This window comes from Pygocentrus nattereri, chromosome 27, assembly GCF_015220715.1.
Source record: "Pygocentrus nattereri isolate fPygNat1 chromosome 27, fPygNat1.pri, whole genome shotgun sequence".
NCBI lineage: Eukaryota > Metazoa > Chordata > Actinopteri > Characiformes > Serrasalmidae > Pygocentrus > Pygocentrus nattereri.
The window spans coordinates 18,689,738-18,709,132 of record NC_051237.1 but is presented as its reverse complement, the minus strand read 5'-3'; the positions used below and the strand labels follow the sequence as shown (position 1 = coordinate 18,709,132).

Here is a 19,395-nt window from a genome sequence, read left to right as displayed (position 1 = left end):
AGGCCAACAGTGACTTGCTGAAGTGATACTCAGGTTTTTCTTTTATTGAGAAAGTGGCGTCAGTTATAGTGTTTTTATATCGAGAGAAGAAAAAAAATAGCATCTCCATCTACTTAGAGTAAAGATCTACAGATGACATCAAAAATGGTCCTTTATAACAGCGAATGAAAGAAAAGTAAAGCACTGTGTAAAAGTCTGAGACCACCCTTAATTTGGTTGATTTCTAGTCGGAACAGCCTTTAGAAGACATTTCTGAAGAAATCAGATCTTATCTACTTGCACAAGGAAGGGAAAAATCAAAGGGAAAAAAAGGAGTTTCCAAAACTGAAGTTCACAAAATGAAAAAGTGATACAGAAGAAATCCGACTCAAGACCTGGTAGACAACCAAAACTGTCACTACCAGATGAACAGAAATTTCATCTTTGAGAAAGAGGAGAAAACCAACTCCACTCTTGCTTCAGGTCTGAAAAAAGAAAATCCAGTTGTTTCTGTCCATCCTTCCACTGTGAGAAGATAACCCATCGCTATGGGTCTGAAAGGATGTGTAGACATCAAGAAGCTGTTACTGAGAAACAGAAATGGACAAAAAAAAAAAAAAAAGGCAAATCAAATAAAGAGCCTGCTGGTCTCAGAAAAATGGACTGACTACACCAGAGTCCAGACCACAACATCACTGAATGTGTTTCAATTACTTGGACTGTGAGAAGCAGACCATGCAACAAACGTCTAAGACTGAACTTTGGAGGGGTGGAAAAATCTCTAGTTCTTTGAAAAACTGAAAGCAGGTCTCCCAAAAAGAATGAAATCTATAATAAAGGCAAACCATGGATTCATTAAAACCCGGAAAAAAAAATATTTGTTGAGGCTTCTGTATAAGTTTTGTTAAAGTGTTTTTTTGTTCTGATCCTGATAAATGAATAAGTTGTGCTTAATAGCCATTTTGAATGGAAATTAAATAAGAAGGCTGTTCTCTGACTTTTGCACAGCAGTACTGTACAAATACCGTACTACACTACTGGCCATGGTCTAGGGGAGTTAAAGGGGAGAGTGAGAGCGAGAGCGAGAGCGAGAGCGAGAGCGAGAGAGAGAGAGAGAGAGAGAGAGAGAGTAACTTTAGTGTATAATACGTTGTGGTATGTAATACAGCAGATAATCTGAGAATTCTTAGAAATGTAACACATGCATATGTTTGTTAAACAGTCAGGAATCTGCCAGATTAAAACGGATCATAACGAGGTATATAATACAGCTCCATTTGGTTGCTCAGTAACCTGAGCTGAACAGTGTGCAAGAGAAGGTAGTACTTATGGCTCAGAAAGGAAAGCCCTCAATGCATCTATCCAATGGGGGCAAAGTAGGATTGCCTCCTCCAGTAAAATTGAAGAGGTAAAAGTCAGTAAATTGTAAACAGATACAGTTGACTAAAGGTCAAAAGTGGCCATTCAGAATGGCCAACAACATCATCTTGCCCCAAGAGGACAAAATGAAATCACAGATACATATTTAAATCTAAATGCATAGGATCAAAGGTGGGAGAGTACCTTTAAAAACACAGACCTGCAGAATATTCATCATAGTCATCAGCACCATTCTTTGACTACTAAACAATGCAGAAACAACTCTCTTAGCTTTAACAAAACTTTATCTTTGGACACTAACATGTATATCAATACTAAACTGGTCAATCACAACGATGACTGCTCCCATTTGCAGCATGAGCCAAGTCCACTTTGACCAGTGGGACCCGATTTATTGTCCCTCCTCCTCTCGTAGGAATTGGAAAATGGAGGAAAAGTCTTTGTTAGCATAGCCGCGAGCACACATGGTGCGGTAGACCTGGTGAGCCAGTGAACCAAGAAGAACTGGAGTCCGAGTGTTGGTTGCAGTGTTCTGGGCTAAACCCAGGTCCTGAGAAAAGAGAAGGAAAACAAATAAGATCATTTGTAATTAGCTGCTAATAACTCCATAATGGCTGAAGGCAAGGGAGGGAGATTTGGCAAACAGTTCACTTTACTGTAAGATATTCTCATAATATGTGTTAAAATCATGATATTTAGTCTTACTGAGGCTGACTAAACTTACTTACTGAGTGCCACACTAAAAAAAAAACATGAAAAACTACACAACATGCATTTATTGAGCATTTCACAAACTGCACCACAGTAAATTCAATTAAACTGTACTAACTACGCCTTCTTTGCAATGAAACATGTGATACAGTGATACAATTGATAACGATAATTATCATCATATTGCCCACTGCCAACTGTTTTGCCCAAACATATGTCCGTAAAGATGCCTGTCTTTAGTTTGTACAGTTGTAAGAAACATTTAAACACCACTGGTTAAATGATGCTTAGTTGATGTTCTAAGTGAGAATAAGTTCTCAAATTCTCTACAAACAAACTTAAATATGACATTTTTCCAATTTGAGCGTACAATTTTTCATTTGCTGAGATTTACATCCCCGCTACTTTTGCACAGGCTATATTTTACATTGTATTTTTTTCAAATATGTTAAATTCAGCAAATAAACATTAATTGTGCATTAAAAAAATACAGCCTACTCTGTAGATGATGCGCTGAAATCAACACATCATGTCATCTGACCTCAACCTCCTAAGCCACTGTCTACTATTGTGTTTATATTTTTCTGCAACACTAAAACTTTTTATATTATATACACAATGCACTTATCTATACCCTCATCTCACAAAGTTGACCGAACATTCCTAATTAAATTGCTGTCTGAATGAGATGTAGAGTCAACTATTTCAAGCATAAACATATTCCACTTAGTGCATTTAACTATTAATAACAACTGAGAGACAACAGCTACAGGCTGAGTGGCCCGTCCAAAGTCAAATCTAAACTTTTTGCTATCAGTCTTGTGCATTAGATAATAATGCAACAATATGAGGCTCAACAAGAACCAATCATGCATTGTTCCTGGAAAGCACTCTGTATAAGTTAGACTGTGATTCCTACATTCTCAGAAATAAAGGTATGAAACTGTCACTGGGGCAGTTCCCCTCGTCACTGCGGTGGTACCCTCAAGGGTGCAATTATATTTTCTAAGCTGTATTGACTCCACACATGCTGTTACGTCTCCAGGCTTTTCAGGTTGTAAAAAAAGGTACAAATATGTACTTGTCACCTGGAAAAATGTATTTAGTTCACAATCGGACCTTAAAACCACTGTTGTACCTTCAAAGGTACATTTACATTGTCTGTACCTTGAGGAATGAAAAATGTACTAACAGTGTTCATGGTTCACCTGATAGGAATACATTCTCGTATTGAAGTAAACAGTCATCAATGCAAATTCATATGCTCCTAAAAAATGAAGGTGCTAAAAACTGTGCTGTGATGTCATTTAATAACCATTTTTGTTTCCCTAAGGGAGCATTCATTAAAAGGGTGTTTTGAAATGTTCTCGTAAGAACTTTTAAATTAGTAAAAGAAGCCTTACATTGTGAGAAGGCTTTTTTTCTGCCTTCTTTACTCTCACATATTTCATATATAATGCATGGAACTACAATGGTTGTTCTATGGCAGTGGTTCCCAATCCTGTTCCTGGAGTACTCTCTGCCCTGAACAGTCCCTGAAGTCATGAAGGCTTGTTAGAGAGATGATTAGTTAGATCAAATGTTCAGGGCAGGGGTTCTATGGCATCACTTGAAACCCCTCTTTTTCATTTGTTGTTTTTTTTTTTTTTTTTTTATTTAAATGATCTTTTTAAGAGTACAGTCATCGTTTCATTTCAAATCCAGCATCCTGGACTACAAAGTCAAAATATCTGAAAGCTGTGCCGTTGTCCAAATACTTATGGTTCACACCGTGCTCATACTGCATAAGATTTTTGAAAATGCTGTAAAATGTGTCACTTTAATCACCTTCAGTGGACAAATCTACTAATGTTCTACTGGGCTCTCGCATCATGATGTTCTCATCTCTTACCTTAGCCATTAGCGTGGTGCTGAAGCCTCCCTGGTAGTTGTTGGCAGAGGGTACACCTTCCATCACGCTGGGGACAGGGTTATAAGAGTCACTGGACCAGCAACGACCGGAACTCATATTCAGAATTTTAGCCAGCAGCTTCGGATCCAAGCCCAGCCTGAAACAGGTCAAATGTGCAAAGGTCAGAGAGGCCTGTGACCTGTAGGCTTAGGGTAAAATAATCCTTCAGAGGAAAGTAGGTTTGGATAATTCAGTACTGATATTCGCTTTTACACTAACACAGTAATAAAAGTGACACGTGCAGCTGACCTATGATTCAGACCTCATAACCCAGTCTGTCCTTTATGGATACAATGATGTGTTACTGCTATCTGGATTAGTTATAACACAACGCAAGTTTCTGAGCAGGACTGGACAAAGTACAACACTGTACTCAAGTAAAAGTACTTTAATTCAAGCAAAAAGGCCATTAAGTACAAGTTATTCGTTCTCAGGAGGCATTACTGAGGAGATTAGCTATAAGATGCCAGGCATTCTCAAAAGTGGAGTTCAAAAGATTATTAAAAAGATTCAGAGAAACTGGGACACCTTAAAAATCATGCAGGACCTAGTGTAACTTTCTCTTTAATATGGTTTTGTTCCTGATGTTGAAAAATGGATTACATGGAGTACCTAATGGCCATTTCCACAGGGAATTAAATAAATGAAGGACCGTCTTTGACTTATGTATGGAGATGTCATAACAAAATGCCAGTATTTTAAAGCTATGTAGTTTTATCCTAATGAAAACAACATGCTGTGAGAGCCTTAAAACTGACACGTCCATGCATTTTAAGTTGCTTGTACCCAAGATTGGCCAAAGCTTTCCTGGTTATCTAACTGCTGTGAACACAGTGTTTATGCCAGAGTATGTGAGTGAAGTAGAGTGGCAGACATTTCCTTTCCTCATTCAATCACTTTAGTCCAACTCAGCTATATGCTTCATTCTTATGATTTTTTTTGTTGCACATATGGACAAGGTACTACTCAATCCAGCCAATAGCCATTATTAAACAAAAAAACTAGTTAAACATGATCTGCTACATAGGACTTTTTCAGTGGGTATAGACTTGAAACTACGGTCCAATTACAAGCCAGGAAACTGCCAAGGGTAAACTGCATGTTTAACATGACCTTCTTTAGCATGTAGTGATTGCTGAGATTTTCCTCAGCATAAATACAGTATATGAACGTTCATTGAGCTGTGGAGTCACCCTACCGCATCATTCATGTCACACAGAGGTAGGCAGTGTGAAAAAAAGGACTGGCTTGTGAGAGGGAGCAATATTACAGCGATTTCAGAGTCACAGACACTAGGACCTTCTGAAAAGCTGCTTGGCACTGTGGGCAAAATCATGCTGCTCCACTCTCCACTCCTATTCTGCACCACCCATATACTCTGGTGCATGCAGGGTTTGGCTTCTGGATTAACACAAAGAATGAAATAGTAAAATAATGGTTAAACAAAGGGTATGAATATTACACTGTCATTGAAAGTATTTACTAAAACATTTATTACTAACACGTCTGTTCTTGGTTCACTTGAATATACATTACGTTTCATAAATGAAATCAGATCTGCATCCAGAATATCAGGATATTACAATAACTTTGTTAAGAACGGTTGTGTCCTGCACCCATCCCCCACAGCCGTGACATCCAGCAGGAAGACAGGGCCTGAATCCCAAACACTGTTGAGGGATGCGAATAATGGCGGGAGGAGGACGTAAGCCACCCTAGAAGGGGGGGTGACAACGACATCTCAGCTGCCTGGATCGAACATGAAGACTAGTCTAGCGGGCTCACTGCGGAAAAGGAGGCACGGCCATGGTGGCTAACATCAGGGCCCAGGGGAAGGGTGCGTGTCACAGGTACTTTTGTACATAAAAAATTCTGATATGAGCTCTTCTGGAAGTCCCCTCAACCCAACCCAAATGAAATACCTCAGCCCCCTCACTAAAGTCTGTGGACACCACTGATATAAAAAAGATACGAACTTAAAGAACATTTACAAACCATAGAACTATAGACAGAACACCAGCTTTTACTCAAGTAATATTTTACCAGGAGCATTTCTATTTTCACTTTACAGACATTTGACAGACTTTGTCCACTCATTTCTCAGTATATTGTGGATCTCATCAGTATTTTGAATAACTGTAAATTGACTAAGTGCTTTTAAACAACAACCAGTGTAGAGAACCACATGAACTGCACAATAACAAGCAGCCAATTGGGTGTCAGCCCACTGTACCATTATGTTATATTTCTGGCTTTTTAAAATTGTCCTAAAACTTGAGAATGCAATTTTTAATTTTTTTGCAAACAACTGAATGGGGAGGGGGGGGATGGGGGGGGGGGGAATCAATGTACTGTTTTACCCCTCTTTTTCCACAGGTGCATTTTGTGTTCAGACTTAAAAAATATCACAATACATATGATACATTTGAAAACATCTATATGATCATTTTGTGTTATAATTTTGCCATATTAGCCTTAAAGCCTTAAAGCCTTATTGTACATTGTTTGTTTTAGCAGAGGATCAAGATCATTGAAGATAATGTAGAAAATAACACATAATAAACATACTTAGAGAAAGAAAACGGAATGTTGAGAGAGGAAATGAGATAAAAAGTTTAAGAATGATGAAAGATGGAAAGAAAAAGGAGGAAAGAGAGACAGAGAGGGAGAGATGATGTGTAACTGGGCACAGTGCTGCCGTCTCCTACTTTAACAACAGTGTAAATATGACCACATCAAGAACAGCCCGACACATGCAGGAGTGGTAGCAGTGGTAAGACAGTAAATTGTGCTTTCTTGCTTTTTTATGTCTATTAAACTATGATGAGTGTTTAAGGCCAGTTACACAGTAACTCCACCTGTCTCTCATTCACAGGCTCGCCCCCCTCACACACACACACACACACACACACACACACACACACACACACACACACACACAGGCATACACACTAACACACCAACAGTTTTTATATGTCTGCGCAGTAATTAAGGGACTAGGACACAGCTGCATATAAAAAGTCAATTTCTTTTGCCCTCTCGTTCTGTCTCTTGCTCTCTTCATCCCACATTGTCTTTCTTTACAGGCTGTTTTGGAAATTACTAAATGCATAATGTCTGTACACGTGCATGGGCGGCATTGTGTTTGGTGTGCGTTTGAATTGTTTTGCTGCATAGATCTTTAACAGTTGAAGGTCTATGTTAGAGGTCGGCAACATGACGTTAAAAAAGTTACAGCACTGTGCAAACGTCAAAGGCCATCCTTCATTTATATAATTTCCAACCACAACAGCCATTAGTACAACAACTAAATACAAGATACATGCATATTATAAATATAAATAGAATGGAAAGGCAAAGGAAAATAAGTTTGAGTTTTCAAAACGGACTAAAAGATACAGAGAGGATAGGCTTCCCAACAACTAGGCAAGACCTGGCAGCCCACCAAAACTGTCACAAACAGCTTTCATTAAATTTGAAAGACAGGAGAAAATCAAGCTCCTATTTTGCTTTGCAATTGTTTCTGTTCATCCTTCCGCTGTGAGAAGTCAACTCAATGAGTCAGAAAGGACATGTAGCTATCAAGAGGTCATTACTAAGAAAATAGGCATAAAAAGAAGAAACCCTTTTCGCAAACCCAGAAGTTACTCAGAGTAATGGACTCAACATTACTGAATGGTGTTTGTTACTCGGAAAGTGAAAAACAGAAAATGTAAAACCAACACTTGTAGAAAGGTATAGAAAAATATTTCTGTAGATTTCTTTGGAAAAACTGAAAGCAAGACTCCTGAAAAGAATGAAAACTGTAATAAAGGATAAACAGACGAAATACAGTACTTAAAAGATATTGAGGCTTCGGTTTAAATTCCTGTAAAATATGTTTTTCCTGGTGATAAAAAAAAAAAAATGTATCTTTATAGAAACATACTTACATCTTGACTGGAAATAAAATGAATAAAGGTTGATGGCTATTGCACAGTACTGTATTTATGTAGAAACACGATGTTAGTGGCCATGGCCCAAATAACTTAGTTTTGGCAGAAAATGAAAGAAATGAAGACTTGCACAGGACTGTGTATAACTATAAAATGCTCTTTAAATGGAAAAATCATGAATAACAAAATCAAATGACTAATCATGATTAACTGTAAAGTTCGACAGTCTTAACTTCTTTTTAACTTTTGTTTTTTTTCCCCTCATAATCTTTTTCACACATGTCCCTGCCGTCTCTGCGGTTCATTTGTCCAGTAATCAAAACAAAATACTGTGATACCTACTGTGTAACATCACGAAGTCTTCAAGCATCCTAATGTTATATTTTTGTTATTTCGCCCACCTCTTAGCCTTAGTCTATGCAAAGCAAACTGACTGAACCCCCTCTTTTTCTTTCGCTCTCTGTCTATGGCTCTGTGTCTTACTCTGTGTCTCTTGGGGACAACGGGTGACATATGTTCAACATCTCTCCCTTCCCTCCCCCTGACCATGCGCGTACACACACACGCGCAAGTTCTGGGTCAGTGACTGAAAAGGTTATTGCCTCCCTTGCAGCCTGGCTTGTCTGCTATTACACCAATCACTCTTTTACCACTACAGCGCGAGAGAGAGAGAGCGAGAGAGCGAGAGCGAGAGAGAGAGAGAGCACAAAGGTGGTACTATCTCTATTTAATTAATAAACAGCACTCCAGCTCCACCCCTTTGCTTTGTAAAGCGTTCGCCAGCCTGGCTTATAGACATTAACTAAAGCGTGTGTGTGTGTTACAATTGGCATGAAGGAAACATGTCACGCTTTAAAAAGAACAAATCCTATAAGCAACCAGATGGGACAACCTGATTCAGCTAAAGCACGAATATCAGGCCTGCATGTTACTTAAAATACACACACGCAACAAAGCACACACTAAACATTGCTGAATGTGTTTGGGATTACTTGGATTCTGAAAAGCACTATAATTCCCTATTCCAGGCTTGAGGCCTGAATGCTAAATGTACTGTGCCAGACTGACAGCTAGTTGTGGTTGTGTTGTCATGTATACAGCACAAGGTGGTTTGGTTGCTTGTGACTGGTCTAAATCATCAACAGGCAATTCACAAGCTCCACATCATAAGGTTAAAATGTACACCTTAAGACAACATTCTTGATGAAATAAGCTATAATTAAAACTGCTACTGAAAATTTCAAATCAATCTTGCCGTCATGCTTTTGCTCATGTATTTAACCATAAGATAATTTTTTGCCTGGCCAGTTACGAAAAAATTATTTAATGAATTTAACCCCAAATTTTCCCCCTCACATGAAAATATATGAATTGCATGTTATTGGTACAGTTTCCAATGAAAGAGCACATAATCAGAACACTGTACATACATTTAGTAAAATTCCATATTATATTATATTGGTTTGACTCACATGTGCCTTTGGATAGCATCTCCTTCTGCTCTTATTTCTTAAACATACACACTCAAAGCTGAAACACTGCAGGTTTATGAGTGCATGCTAATGCATGTGTGTGTCAGTGCCACTGCAGCTGATGGAAGTGAAACCAATATAAGAATTTATTTAAACCAAGTGAGTGAATTTAATTAAAACAGGATGCTTAAATTAAAAAAGGCTTTTGATGTGATAATGGTGCAATAGGAGGAATTGGTTTTAAAGACTTAAGTTTATTAACTACTGCGCTTTTCTTCGTTTCATCTTTATCAAACCCGACAGGAGGCTCCTATAATAAACACACACAGAAACACACACATGCACTTGTCTGTGCAAACCACTTAACTCAAGCGTACATTAATGTCTTAAAGAAGAAACAAACTAGTTTATCACCAAACTTCAATTTTCTATGCAAACATCTGCACACAGGCTGAGTGTAGAAACTTCAACTGCTAGACTCTGTTTATGTGCATGTGCGTTTGTGTGTGTGCATGTTTATACTTGTACTAATATGCTTATGAGGACCATACATAGTTCTGCAGTGTTTTCCTTAGCACAGTAAACTGTGGGTGAGTCAGCCAGTAGTCTCAATCTCCCACCCACTAAATCCAATTAGTCTTAAGAGTAAATGAGTCATCCTCACGTTTTACCAATGCATACCACTTTCACTTCACCCAGGTTTTTGTTGTAGCACAGTATTATTAGTTGCCCACCCAACGTTGACAAAAAATGGTCTTTGCCTGTCAAAGTAGGCAATCTGTGGTCATGGTCAAGTAACAAAATAAATCACAGACTCTTTGATAATATTCTGGCTTCTAAGGTTAGGATAATAACACCAAGTTGTTTGTAGCCCAACCTCCCATCTCATTCTTCTTCTTCTTCTTTTTTTTTTTTTTTTTTTATACAGGAAATGCTGGGGTTTTTTCCAAGTGAAGGAGCTGTTATGGATGTCTTTCAGGGTCATCTCTTTTCTAAGAGACAGGTTAGAAATAAGCATTTCTGAACGATGCCAAGATGTTCACAGTAATTTTTCTAAAGACTTGATATGATACTTCTAAAAATTGGTGATTTTGGGGAGGAAGGTAGAGAACAGCCTGCAACAAGGAAACTTGCGTGTTATGCAAATTGCCTTTGTCCACATCAATGAAACACTGGGGTTCTCCCTTCCTATTTTGTCTATTCTCTCAACATTTAGAGCAACATGTGAGAATAACAAGTGTTCTGTGTGAGTCAGCCAGTAGTCTCAATCTCCCACCCACTAAATCCAATTTACTACATAGTCACTGACGATGCTTAGTACAATGAACTGAAGCACTACATTAGTGGCCCGCACACTGCTCAAACAAGAGAACAAATATAAGAACATCATTTTTAACACTACATCATCTCATGTTTTTCCTATTATTTAATGGCAGGAACACATGGATACGCACACAGTTCATACCTGATTCCAAGATTCATTGTCTCTGCTGTGCCAATCATTCCAATAGCAAGCAGCATGATGTTGCAAATTTTTGCAGCCTATAAGAAAGAACAAAATATTTGCTGATTAAGTTGTATAACCCTTTAAAATATTAATCAGTGTCTTATCATTTGTGGAAGCTTAAGCCATTTTCAAATTTAGTCCACCACACCGTTAGATTGTCCCGATATCCAATCCAAACAAATATAATGGCAATAAACAAATGATTTAAAAAAATTCCATTGGTTAATAAAAAAGGCAAAAAATGGTTCAGTATGAAAGAATAATGCTGCTATTCCTGGAAAATGCTGAGCGATCACCTTTTCTAGGCAGGTAAACCAAAGCAATCTACTGGGACTAACCACACACAGCTTTCACCAACTCAGAGGGTGCCAAAATTTAATGAGGAATCTGAATCAGATCTTACTGACACTGGCCACTGAATATTAAGATCAGTTAATACGGAGAAGCTGAGAGGCCCACATGAGGCACTAAGTGTACAGTCCCACTTAGCAACATCAGTCTAGCTCCAATAAAGGTAACTGTGTGTATGTGTGTGTGTGTGTAGTGTTTTCTTTTTCATTTAATCTTGTAAATCAACAATAGAAAATTTCAGAATTTTGAAAATCCTAAAACAAGAAGTAAAATGAAGGAGACATATTCAAGATCCTGCACTATTTCTAGGTCTCTATTGAAATTTAAGCAACATTAACCATTTGTATAAAAAGATCAGATTTTTGTTTTAAATCTTACTTTTTCCTTTAAAGCACGTGTTCAGACAGCTCTCAGGATTTTATCTAATCACACAAAGCTTTTGCATCAACAGGTCCACGCCAGCTCAAGTGCACACCATCATTACAGGGACAGAACAAATATTAAGAAATGTTGAAATTCAGGTTAAAAGACTGTATTAGTTCTCACAGACTCACCTGTCCAGACCCTACTTGGCCACAGTAAACAACATTAGCTCCCATACAAGTGAGCAGCTCCTGAGCAGCATTAAACTCCTCTTCCACTCCACCCACCAAGAATGTGAGTTTAGCCAAACTTGCAGCACCAACACCTGAAGAACACAGAGAGACACACACACACACACACACACACACTTCATTCAATGCCCAAAAGTTTGTAAATACCTACACATCTAACATTTCTCCTGAAATCAGGTGTATTAATAGGGAGTTTGTCTCCCACTTGCTTCAGTAACACACTAGATGAACATTCCACACTGCAATGTTCATATACTAGATGGATGAACACTGCTGTGAGGATCTGATTGCATTCTGCCACAAGACCATTAGTGAGTTCAGGTAACAATGCTGGACGACTAGCTCTGGATCACAAATGCCATTCCAATAATCCCTAATGTAATGCTGTGTGCTTCATCAGTGCAGAGAAGTTCCACTGCTCCACAGCCCAATGCTGGGGGCTCAACCCCCCCTCTAGTTGACGCTCAACATTGGGCACTGTGACCTTAGGCTCATGTTTGTTTCGTGCCCAATTCTATCAGCAAGGCTTTACTATAGAGACTATACAAGCTGTGTGAGTGCAACTGAAAAACTGTGTCAGCAATAAGCACATCTTAAAGAAGCTGCATTCACTGCATTTGAAGGGGTGTCTGGATACTTTTGGAGAGATAGTGTATACTGATGGAACAGTGGCATCTTCAAATCAGTACATGTTAAAAAAAAAAAAAACGTCAAGCTCTCCCAGTATAAGTTATAAAAAAAACAGGGGCACAGGAATGTAGTATACAATGAGAGGAATCATACTTGAAAGTCTACTTATTGACTCAGTGGGAAAGGATGACTTGTTTTTCTTTCTCTGTCAATATAGAGCAATACTAGCCAATGATGCAGTGATTGCCTATATTTGTCAGACAATGCATGTGTTACCCTCACCATCCCAGAGTAGTAGCAATCATATGAAGTGGGTGAAAATGAAAAAAGAAAAAAAAAAAAAAAAAAAAAAATATATATATATATATATATATATATATATATATATATAAATAAAACAGGACAAAGTATGACATCAATTAGCATATAGGTAACCTATCAGAAACAGAGAACACTGGCGTACTAAATAATACCAGGATTCTGAAAATGTTCTAATATAAATATCCCCTACCTTGGTCACGTTATACAATTAAATGTTTTTTTTCACCACTGGAGCAAACTAGGACGTGCAATTGCCCTTATTTGATAAACTTTCATAATTTCTTGTGTTTCCCATTCAGGCAAAGACAACATTTGACCTCAAAAGACGAAACCTGATGTTTTCAACAGTACAACTCACATTACTGAGAAGGATAACGGTTTTATAAAGGCATTCCTTAATAGGCTGTGTAACATTCTCTCTGTCTCTTTAGTGAAAGTAAATGTAGTACACAACGTGCTGAATATCAACTGGATGTTGGAGGAAACATTATGCATATACTACATTTTTTGTGAGGCATATAGAGGACAACTCTATTTCCCAGGAAAATTCTTTGATGGCAACTGCCAGTCTTTAAAAATGCTATGAAATAAATAAAAGTGAGAAAAGATAAGCAGGAATAAACAGTTTTGTGTGCATGCCTATTAAGTGTTTGTAATGGAACAGAGGGTAATAATAAGCTCTCTGACACCAGAGGGACACAATTTGAACGTTTGTCTTTATAAGTTGAACGCTCAAATCATCCGTCACACAGCTCCCGGAGGACAAGTATCTATTGTCCGCTTCTCCTCTCGCTCTCTCCCTCACATGCACATACGCCAGCTGGACCTAAGCTGACACACCCCCTTAACTGTACACGCCCCCCTGGGGTGTGAATGACAGCTCTAAGGGGTAATTGACTTTACACTTTATCATGTTCAATTACGTGCTTCGCCTTCGGAGGACCATGCGTGGCCAATCACGTTAAAGCGTGCCATGTTCTACATTGGAGTGGCTCTCATGAGGCTGCTGACACAGACACACGTGTCTGGGGAATTGACCGATCAGAATGTAATTAAAACAGTAAAAGTCTCATGAACCTTCATCATTAAAACCTCATCTGCTGCACGAAGTCCTCATCATGCTACATGTGTAGACAAAAGTGCCAAAAAGCATTATTTGGAGCAACTCCACAGAAAACACTTCTATGGCATTGGGCCAAAGAATCTATTTAGGCATCGTATGTTTTGAGTCCCCAATCAAATGTTTTTGTTTTTTTTTAAATACACCAAAGCTTCCTCAGAAATGCACCAGAACTGTGTACACACTAATGATTGGGTTGTTTAATGAGGAGCTAATAATGCTGAAGTTAATTATTAAAGACCAAAACAAAAGAGTTGATACGAGAGAGAGTGGGTTAGTTTATGGCTCTCCGTCTGTCTGTATTGATCGGCAATGTAATTGCAATGTGACCATCAATAATTCCCTCATTAGCTTAGCATTTGTGATTTTCCTCCTTGTGTACATCACAGCAAATCTCTCCTTGTGATCGCAGCATCTCAGCCACACAACAAAAACACATAAGATTATTTGTATTATTTTATTTTTATAGACCCTATGGCATCTCACAATGATTATTTTTATTATTTTAATAGAACTTACAGCATCTGATGAGGATCTTTACCTCATACGCCTTATAAAATATTCACTACTACTTTTGGATGATGGTGGTTCAGTAGGGAAACCCATGAGTACTTTTTGTAGGGTGGAGTTTTTTTTTCATATATTATATATAAGTACAATTTTCAACCAATATAAATTCTCTCAATCCCGTTAATTATTTTAAACCACTACAACAATTTCCTGCTAGATGTGCGTATGTAGCTTGACACACGTGGTTTTCACACCTCATATCAACAATTTGACTGGTCTATGCTCTTTTTGTTCACCCAGCACAAGAGAGTAGGGTGCGCTTATCTGTATCGTCATCTCTAACACAATCTAGCATGTTAGCAACAATAGGTAAACAGCTATAAGGACAGGAACGTCTGGACTTCAGTAGTTTCAGAAGGTTAACTAGCCTCTATGTTAGCTTTAAGCAAGATGCCTACCAGACGAGTCTACCAGGCATGCAACATACATTCTAGGCTGACATATGTAGCCATGACATAACAAGTGAGAGTTTACGAGAGCAGTTAATAGAGTAACCTTGCAAAATGCTTTTTTTTTTCCTTTTTTCATTTTTATTGGTACATAAATAATGAAATTTGTACAGACTAAAGAGCAGCTGCAGTGCTCAAATGATGTCGATAATAAAAATCTTATCAGACAGCAACTATGTATAACATTTATCACTCTAGCATACCAATATTTTATGTCCAATATTAATTTTAAAGGGTTTAAAATTTCAATAATCAGTGACAGTAAAAGCCACAGAATTGTATATTTTTGTACTCTGGAATCAATTTTGCCCCAGTAGTTCTGCACTGACAGATCTGCTCTTACATAATGTAAATATAGCATCACTCACAGTTGTTATTCTCATCCCAGTGATTAGGTTCCAACACATTTTACACAGTTTTTAACCATAATGGTGCTGTGTGTTCAGATTCACCAGTTCACCAAGTATTGCCATCAAATAAGTAAACTAGTGGTGACTTGCATTCAGTTCCCTATATCAGCATAACTGTCTAAGGTTTTTCCTCGTTGCTGCTGTTTGAATCACACTCTCCAACCAAAAATATTGCTGGTTATCGGCACATTCACTAATACAGATAAAACCAGGTGTTAATATTGGTGGATAACATCAGCTAAACGATACATCAATCAGGCTCTAGTCCAGAAAAACAATAAAACCATAACAAACAGGCACTTTTATAAATCTTCAAAGACTTTAACTTCGTTTGTACTGCAGCCATGTTTAGTCCGTGTCAGGTACCAGCAACTCTCAGCATCATCTTAGATATTCACAAATGCCTCCCGAAGTTACGAGCACTTTTTAAAGCACTGAAACATTTCATTAGTGGCAAAGTTACATTAAACTACATTTGTTTATACGAGCTAAAACACACACACACACTCTTTTCCCACACTGAATGACGCAGTTCACAGAGGCTGAAACCACTTTGCTGAGCCTTTAGGTCTCTGTGCCATTATAGCCAGTAAATAAAAACCAATTTGCTTTTTTTTCTTCTTTTCTACAAGCCTCTATAACTGCTGACACTAATAAAGAGTCTAAATGATCAAATCAGTGCTTTTCCTGATACACACAGAAAAAAAGACATACACATTCACACATTCAGCTCTTCTTAATGATCCATCGGTTAGCCTACTGAGTTAAATCAATAGCTCCTCCTAGCTTAACATTTCACTGTAAAAGGGCTGGTATTGATTAGGTGTTGCTATCAGAAATGGACAATAGGGATTCACACGTGATGATATCTTTAAACCTCTGCGCAGGCAAGGCATTAATCCGTCTCGTGGGAGCACCGCAGCAATGCTTTTTACTGCATCTTCCATACAGACTGCGCTGTAAAACACAATGAAATTGAATAAATGACAAAAATACATTCTAATCTAGTCTATTTGACACGCTAATCCAAAGATTACAAGTTTCAAAGGTCAGATTATCTCACGTAGCCCAGACATTTCTGGGGCCGCTGGTCACTGTGGTTTTCGATGCAGTGGGAACGCAACAGCAGAGCAGGGAAAGTGTATACAAGCCTCAAATGTGGTTAAACATTATACTTATGACCAAAGGAGAACTTTTCTCAAAACAAATAAAAAACCCAAACAGACTTAATAAATTTTCTTGCAGACTTAAATAAGAGGAAGAGAAAAGTCAACAGTTCATGCCAGCAACACTAATGACACACTGACGTTTCACTTCATCTGCGTGAAACCATTTACAAGACACCAAAACACTCTTTCACATACAATCCACATACAATCCCGTGTACAGTCTAATTTTGTTACTGCTTCATCTTTACCAAAAACAATAATCATCACTGTCACTACTTGTCAAGTATTCCTCAGAGACCAAGTAATATCCAGATGAGCCAAAGAGCCATCAGGTTACTTTTGAAGTGTGGATAATGATGCTTATTAGTGGCCTCCCACACATGCACAAGCACAAACTACACATGAGAGCGGGCATACTTGCAAAGTCAGCAGCCTAAGAAAGATGGCAGCGCTTGCAAAACTGCTCAGTAATGCCTTTCTGTTAAGCAGGGTAAAATAAAAATGAATTTAAAAACGTAGGGCCAGGTCGACATAACGGTTGATGACACAGAAGTAGAGTCGCAGATGCAGTATTGGCAAACATATCGCCAATAACTGGTGGTGTTTTATATTATGACAAACTGACACCCATGCCATGAAGAAACTGATAAAGCTGCACTCTGTAAGACTCAAAAGAAGCAATTTGGAGTGCTCTCTGGTGGAAGTGTGTAACTGCATGCAGTGTGACGAACAACATTGTATACTGTTGGTTATGCTTTGGACCCCTGAAAAAGCACCGACAAAGTCAGTCAAAACTTGCCAAAAGATGTATCTTCTGAGGATGTAGGTGAGTTATCTTCTATTGTCATCATAACGTCATCAGTATGATGTTGATTTTGACCTTTTTGAGTCTGTATGTCTGATGTGGTCTGAAACACTCCAGTGAAACCCTGAATCTGTAAAGCTATGTCTTTAAATTTGAACAAAATCTTACATAGTGCAGCTTTATCGTTTGAGAATTTACAGTTGAATTCCAGCAATTTCTGCTTAATTGAAAAATGTAAGCAAAGTCATGCTTCTTAGCAACGGGTTTGATGTGAAAAGCTCTTTCTAGAGAAACTTACAGAGTCAGTATTGTTCACAATGGTGATGAGAACCACAGGTCTGAACTTTTTAAATGCCTTTAAAAGCTAAAAGTTATTTCATGAAATGGTTATGAATCTTCTGTCTGATGCCTGGGACATTATCTTACGGTAGCTCCGAGATAAGCTTTTGGCCTGAAACATAGCTTTTAAATCTATTCATGGAGGATATGCTGGTTGTTGTAAGGCAAATTAGTCCCCAAAGAAAACATATTTTCACCATTATCAACATTACATATTAAAAAACATATTAAAAACCAAAGACATGTTGGTTCACTGGTCATTTTAGACAGTAAGTAAAATGTTTACCTTGAACTTTTATCAACTGATAACAGCCTGAAGTCTTAAATCTCTTCTTAAAACTCCCATTTTTAGGCATGCATAATGTTGCTAATTGCCCTTCCTTGTATTTTCATTCATACTGTATGTTAATTTGTACATTTTACTTATTTCTTATTATGTCTTTACATTATTTTTGTGCGTCTTGGTTCTTATTTCATATCCTCTAATATTTAATTATTTCATTTCCATTTAATATTATGTGCATTTACCTATGTGCGTTTAACATATAGCATTTTCCTTTGAGAATTCGCTACTGAAATATTTAAACTAACACCTAAAAATTGCTATCACAACATTTTTTGTATTGGCTGGGCCCTATTTAAATACACACAATGATCTGTGTACATCAGACAGTTGTTACGAGACTCAGACAGATAGCGAGACAGGGAACCGGGGTTTCACTTTGAATGACAAGTCCACAGCAGGGGCCATCACTGCATACCAGATGACACTTTCAGCTCACTTTCAGATGACAATCTTCCATTTTCATTAAAAGTCTACACACCAGTCTTGCTGACCGTCATCACTAGCTATACTGTACTTATGCTTAATCAAAAATACTGTAAGCAAGATATTTTCTCTCAACACACAAACACAGCACCTTTCTCTTTCAGTAAGACACTTTCCCTCTCACATACATATCGTAAGAGGCCCGGTTAGACAGCTGCTAAGGGCCTGTTTCCATCTGGAGTCCAGGACAAGGCTCAGCCCCCCATCCTATACACACACACACACACACACACACACACACACACACACCTCCCCTGTTCCCTGGCCTTCTCAGTGAGTAGCTTGTTATGCTAATTCCTCTGTCACTCATGAGCCCGTCAGCCACACTCGTCCTCCGCCTTCTTCCGACTGCTCCCAATTCACTTCACCAGCAAGACCACTTACTACATTTTAAAATTTTAAATCTTCAAATCTGCCCATTTACACTAATTGCTAGGGTCCAAATGATATGCACATGATATGTTCAGATACCCAGAATCAACTCTGAAGAGCTAAACATTCCATTACAAAAAAAGAGCGCTGGATTCCCGAAGAACCTTTCAATGGATGCTTCTTTAAAACATATGTTCACATATGAAGAAGCTTTTAAAGACAACTTTGAAGAACTTGGTTTGAAAAATTTTTAAATAACATTCATAAATATAAAAGGTTCTATACAATTTATAGACCCTTTTAATTTCAAATTTAATTTCACTTGGCAAAGCTTGTGGGGAAGCGTTTTACGTTCTCTCAGTTTTCTTCACATAACACATGATTTGTGTGTGTATTTGTGTGTTTTAACATGTTATTTCACTGCTAAAGATTCATTTTGGGTGGAAGTTACACATTTTTGGTAGTTTTACTAGTTAAGCGT

The 19,395-nt window shown here is 38.0% G+C and overlaps 1 protein-coding gene across 1 annotated transcript in view; it reads right to left on the bottom strand.

The window, feature by feature from the left end:
- Positions 1-552: 552 nt before the first annotated feature.
- Positions 553-19,395, bottom strand: part of hibadha (3-hydroxyisobutyrate dehydrogenase a) — a 32,818-nt gene continuing 13,975 nt past the window's right edge. Inside the window, exons 5-8 of the mRNA XM_017693840.2 lie at positions 11,841-11,974; positions 10,894-10,970; positions 3,962-4,118; positions 553-1,909 (exon numbers count right to left, since the gene is read on the bottom strand). Of these exons, the coding sequence (XP_017549329.1) occupies positions 1,751-1,909; positions 3,962-4,118; positions 10,894-10,970; positions 11,841-11,974 (527 nt within the window). The 3' untranslated portion in view covers positions 553-1,750. The remainder of the gene's footprint in view (positions 1,910-3,961; positions 4,119-10,893; positions 10,971-11,840; positions 11,975-19,395) is intronic.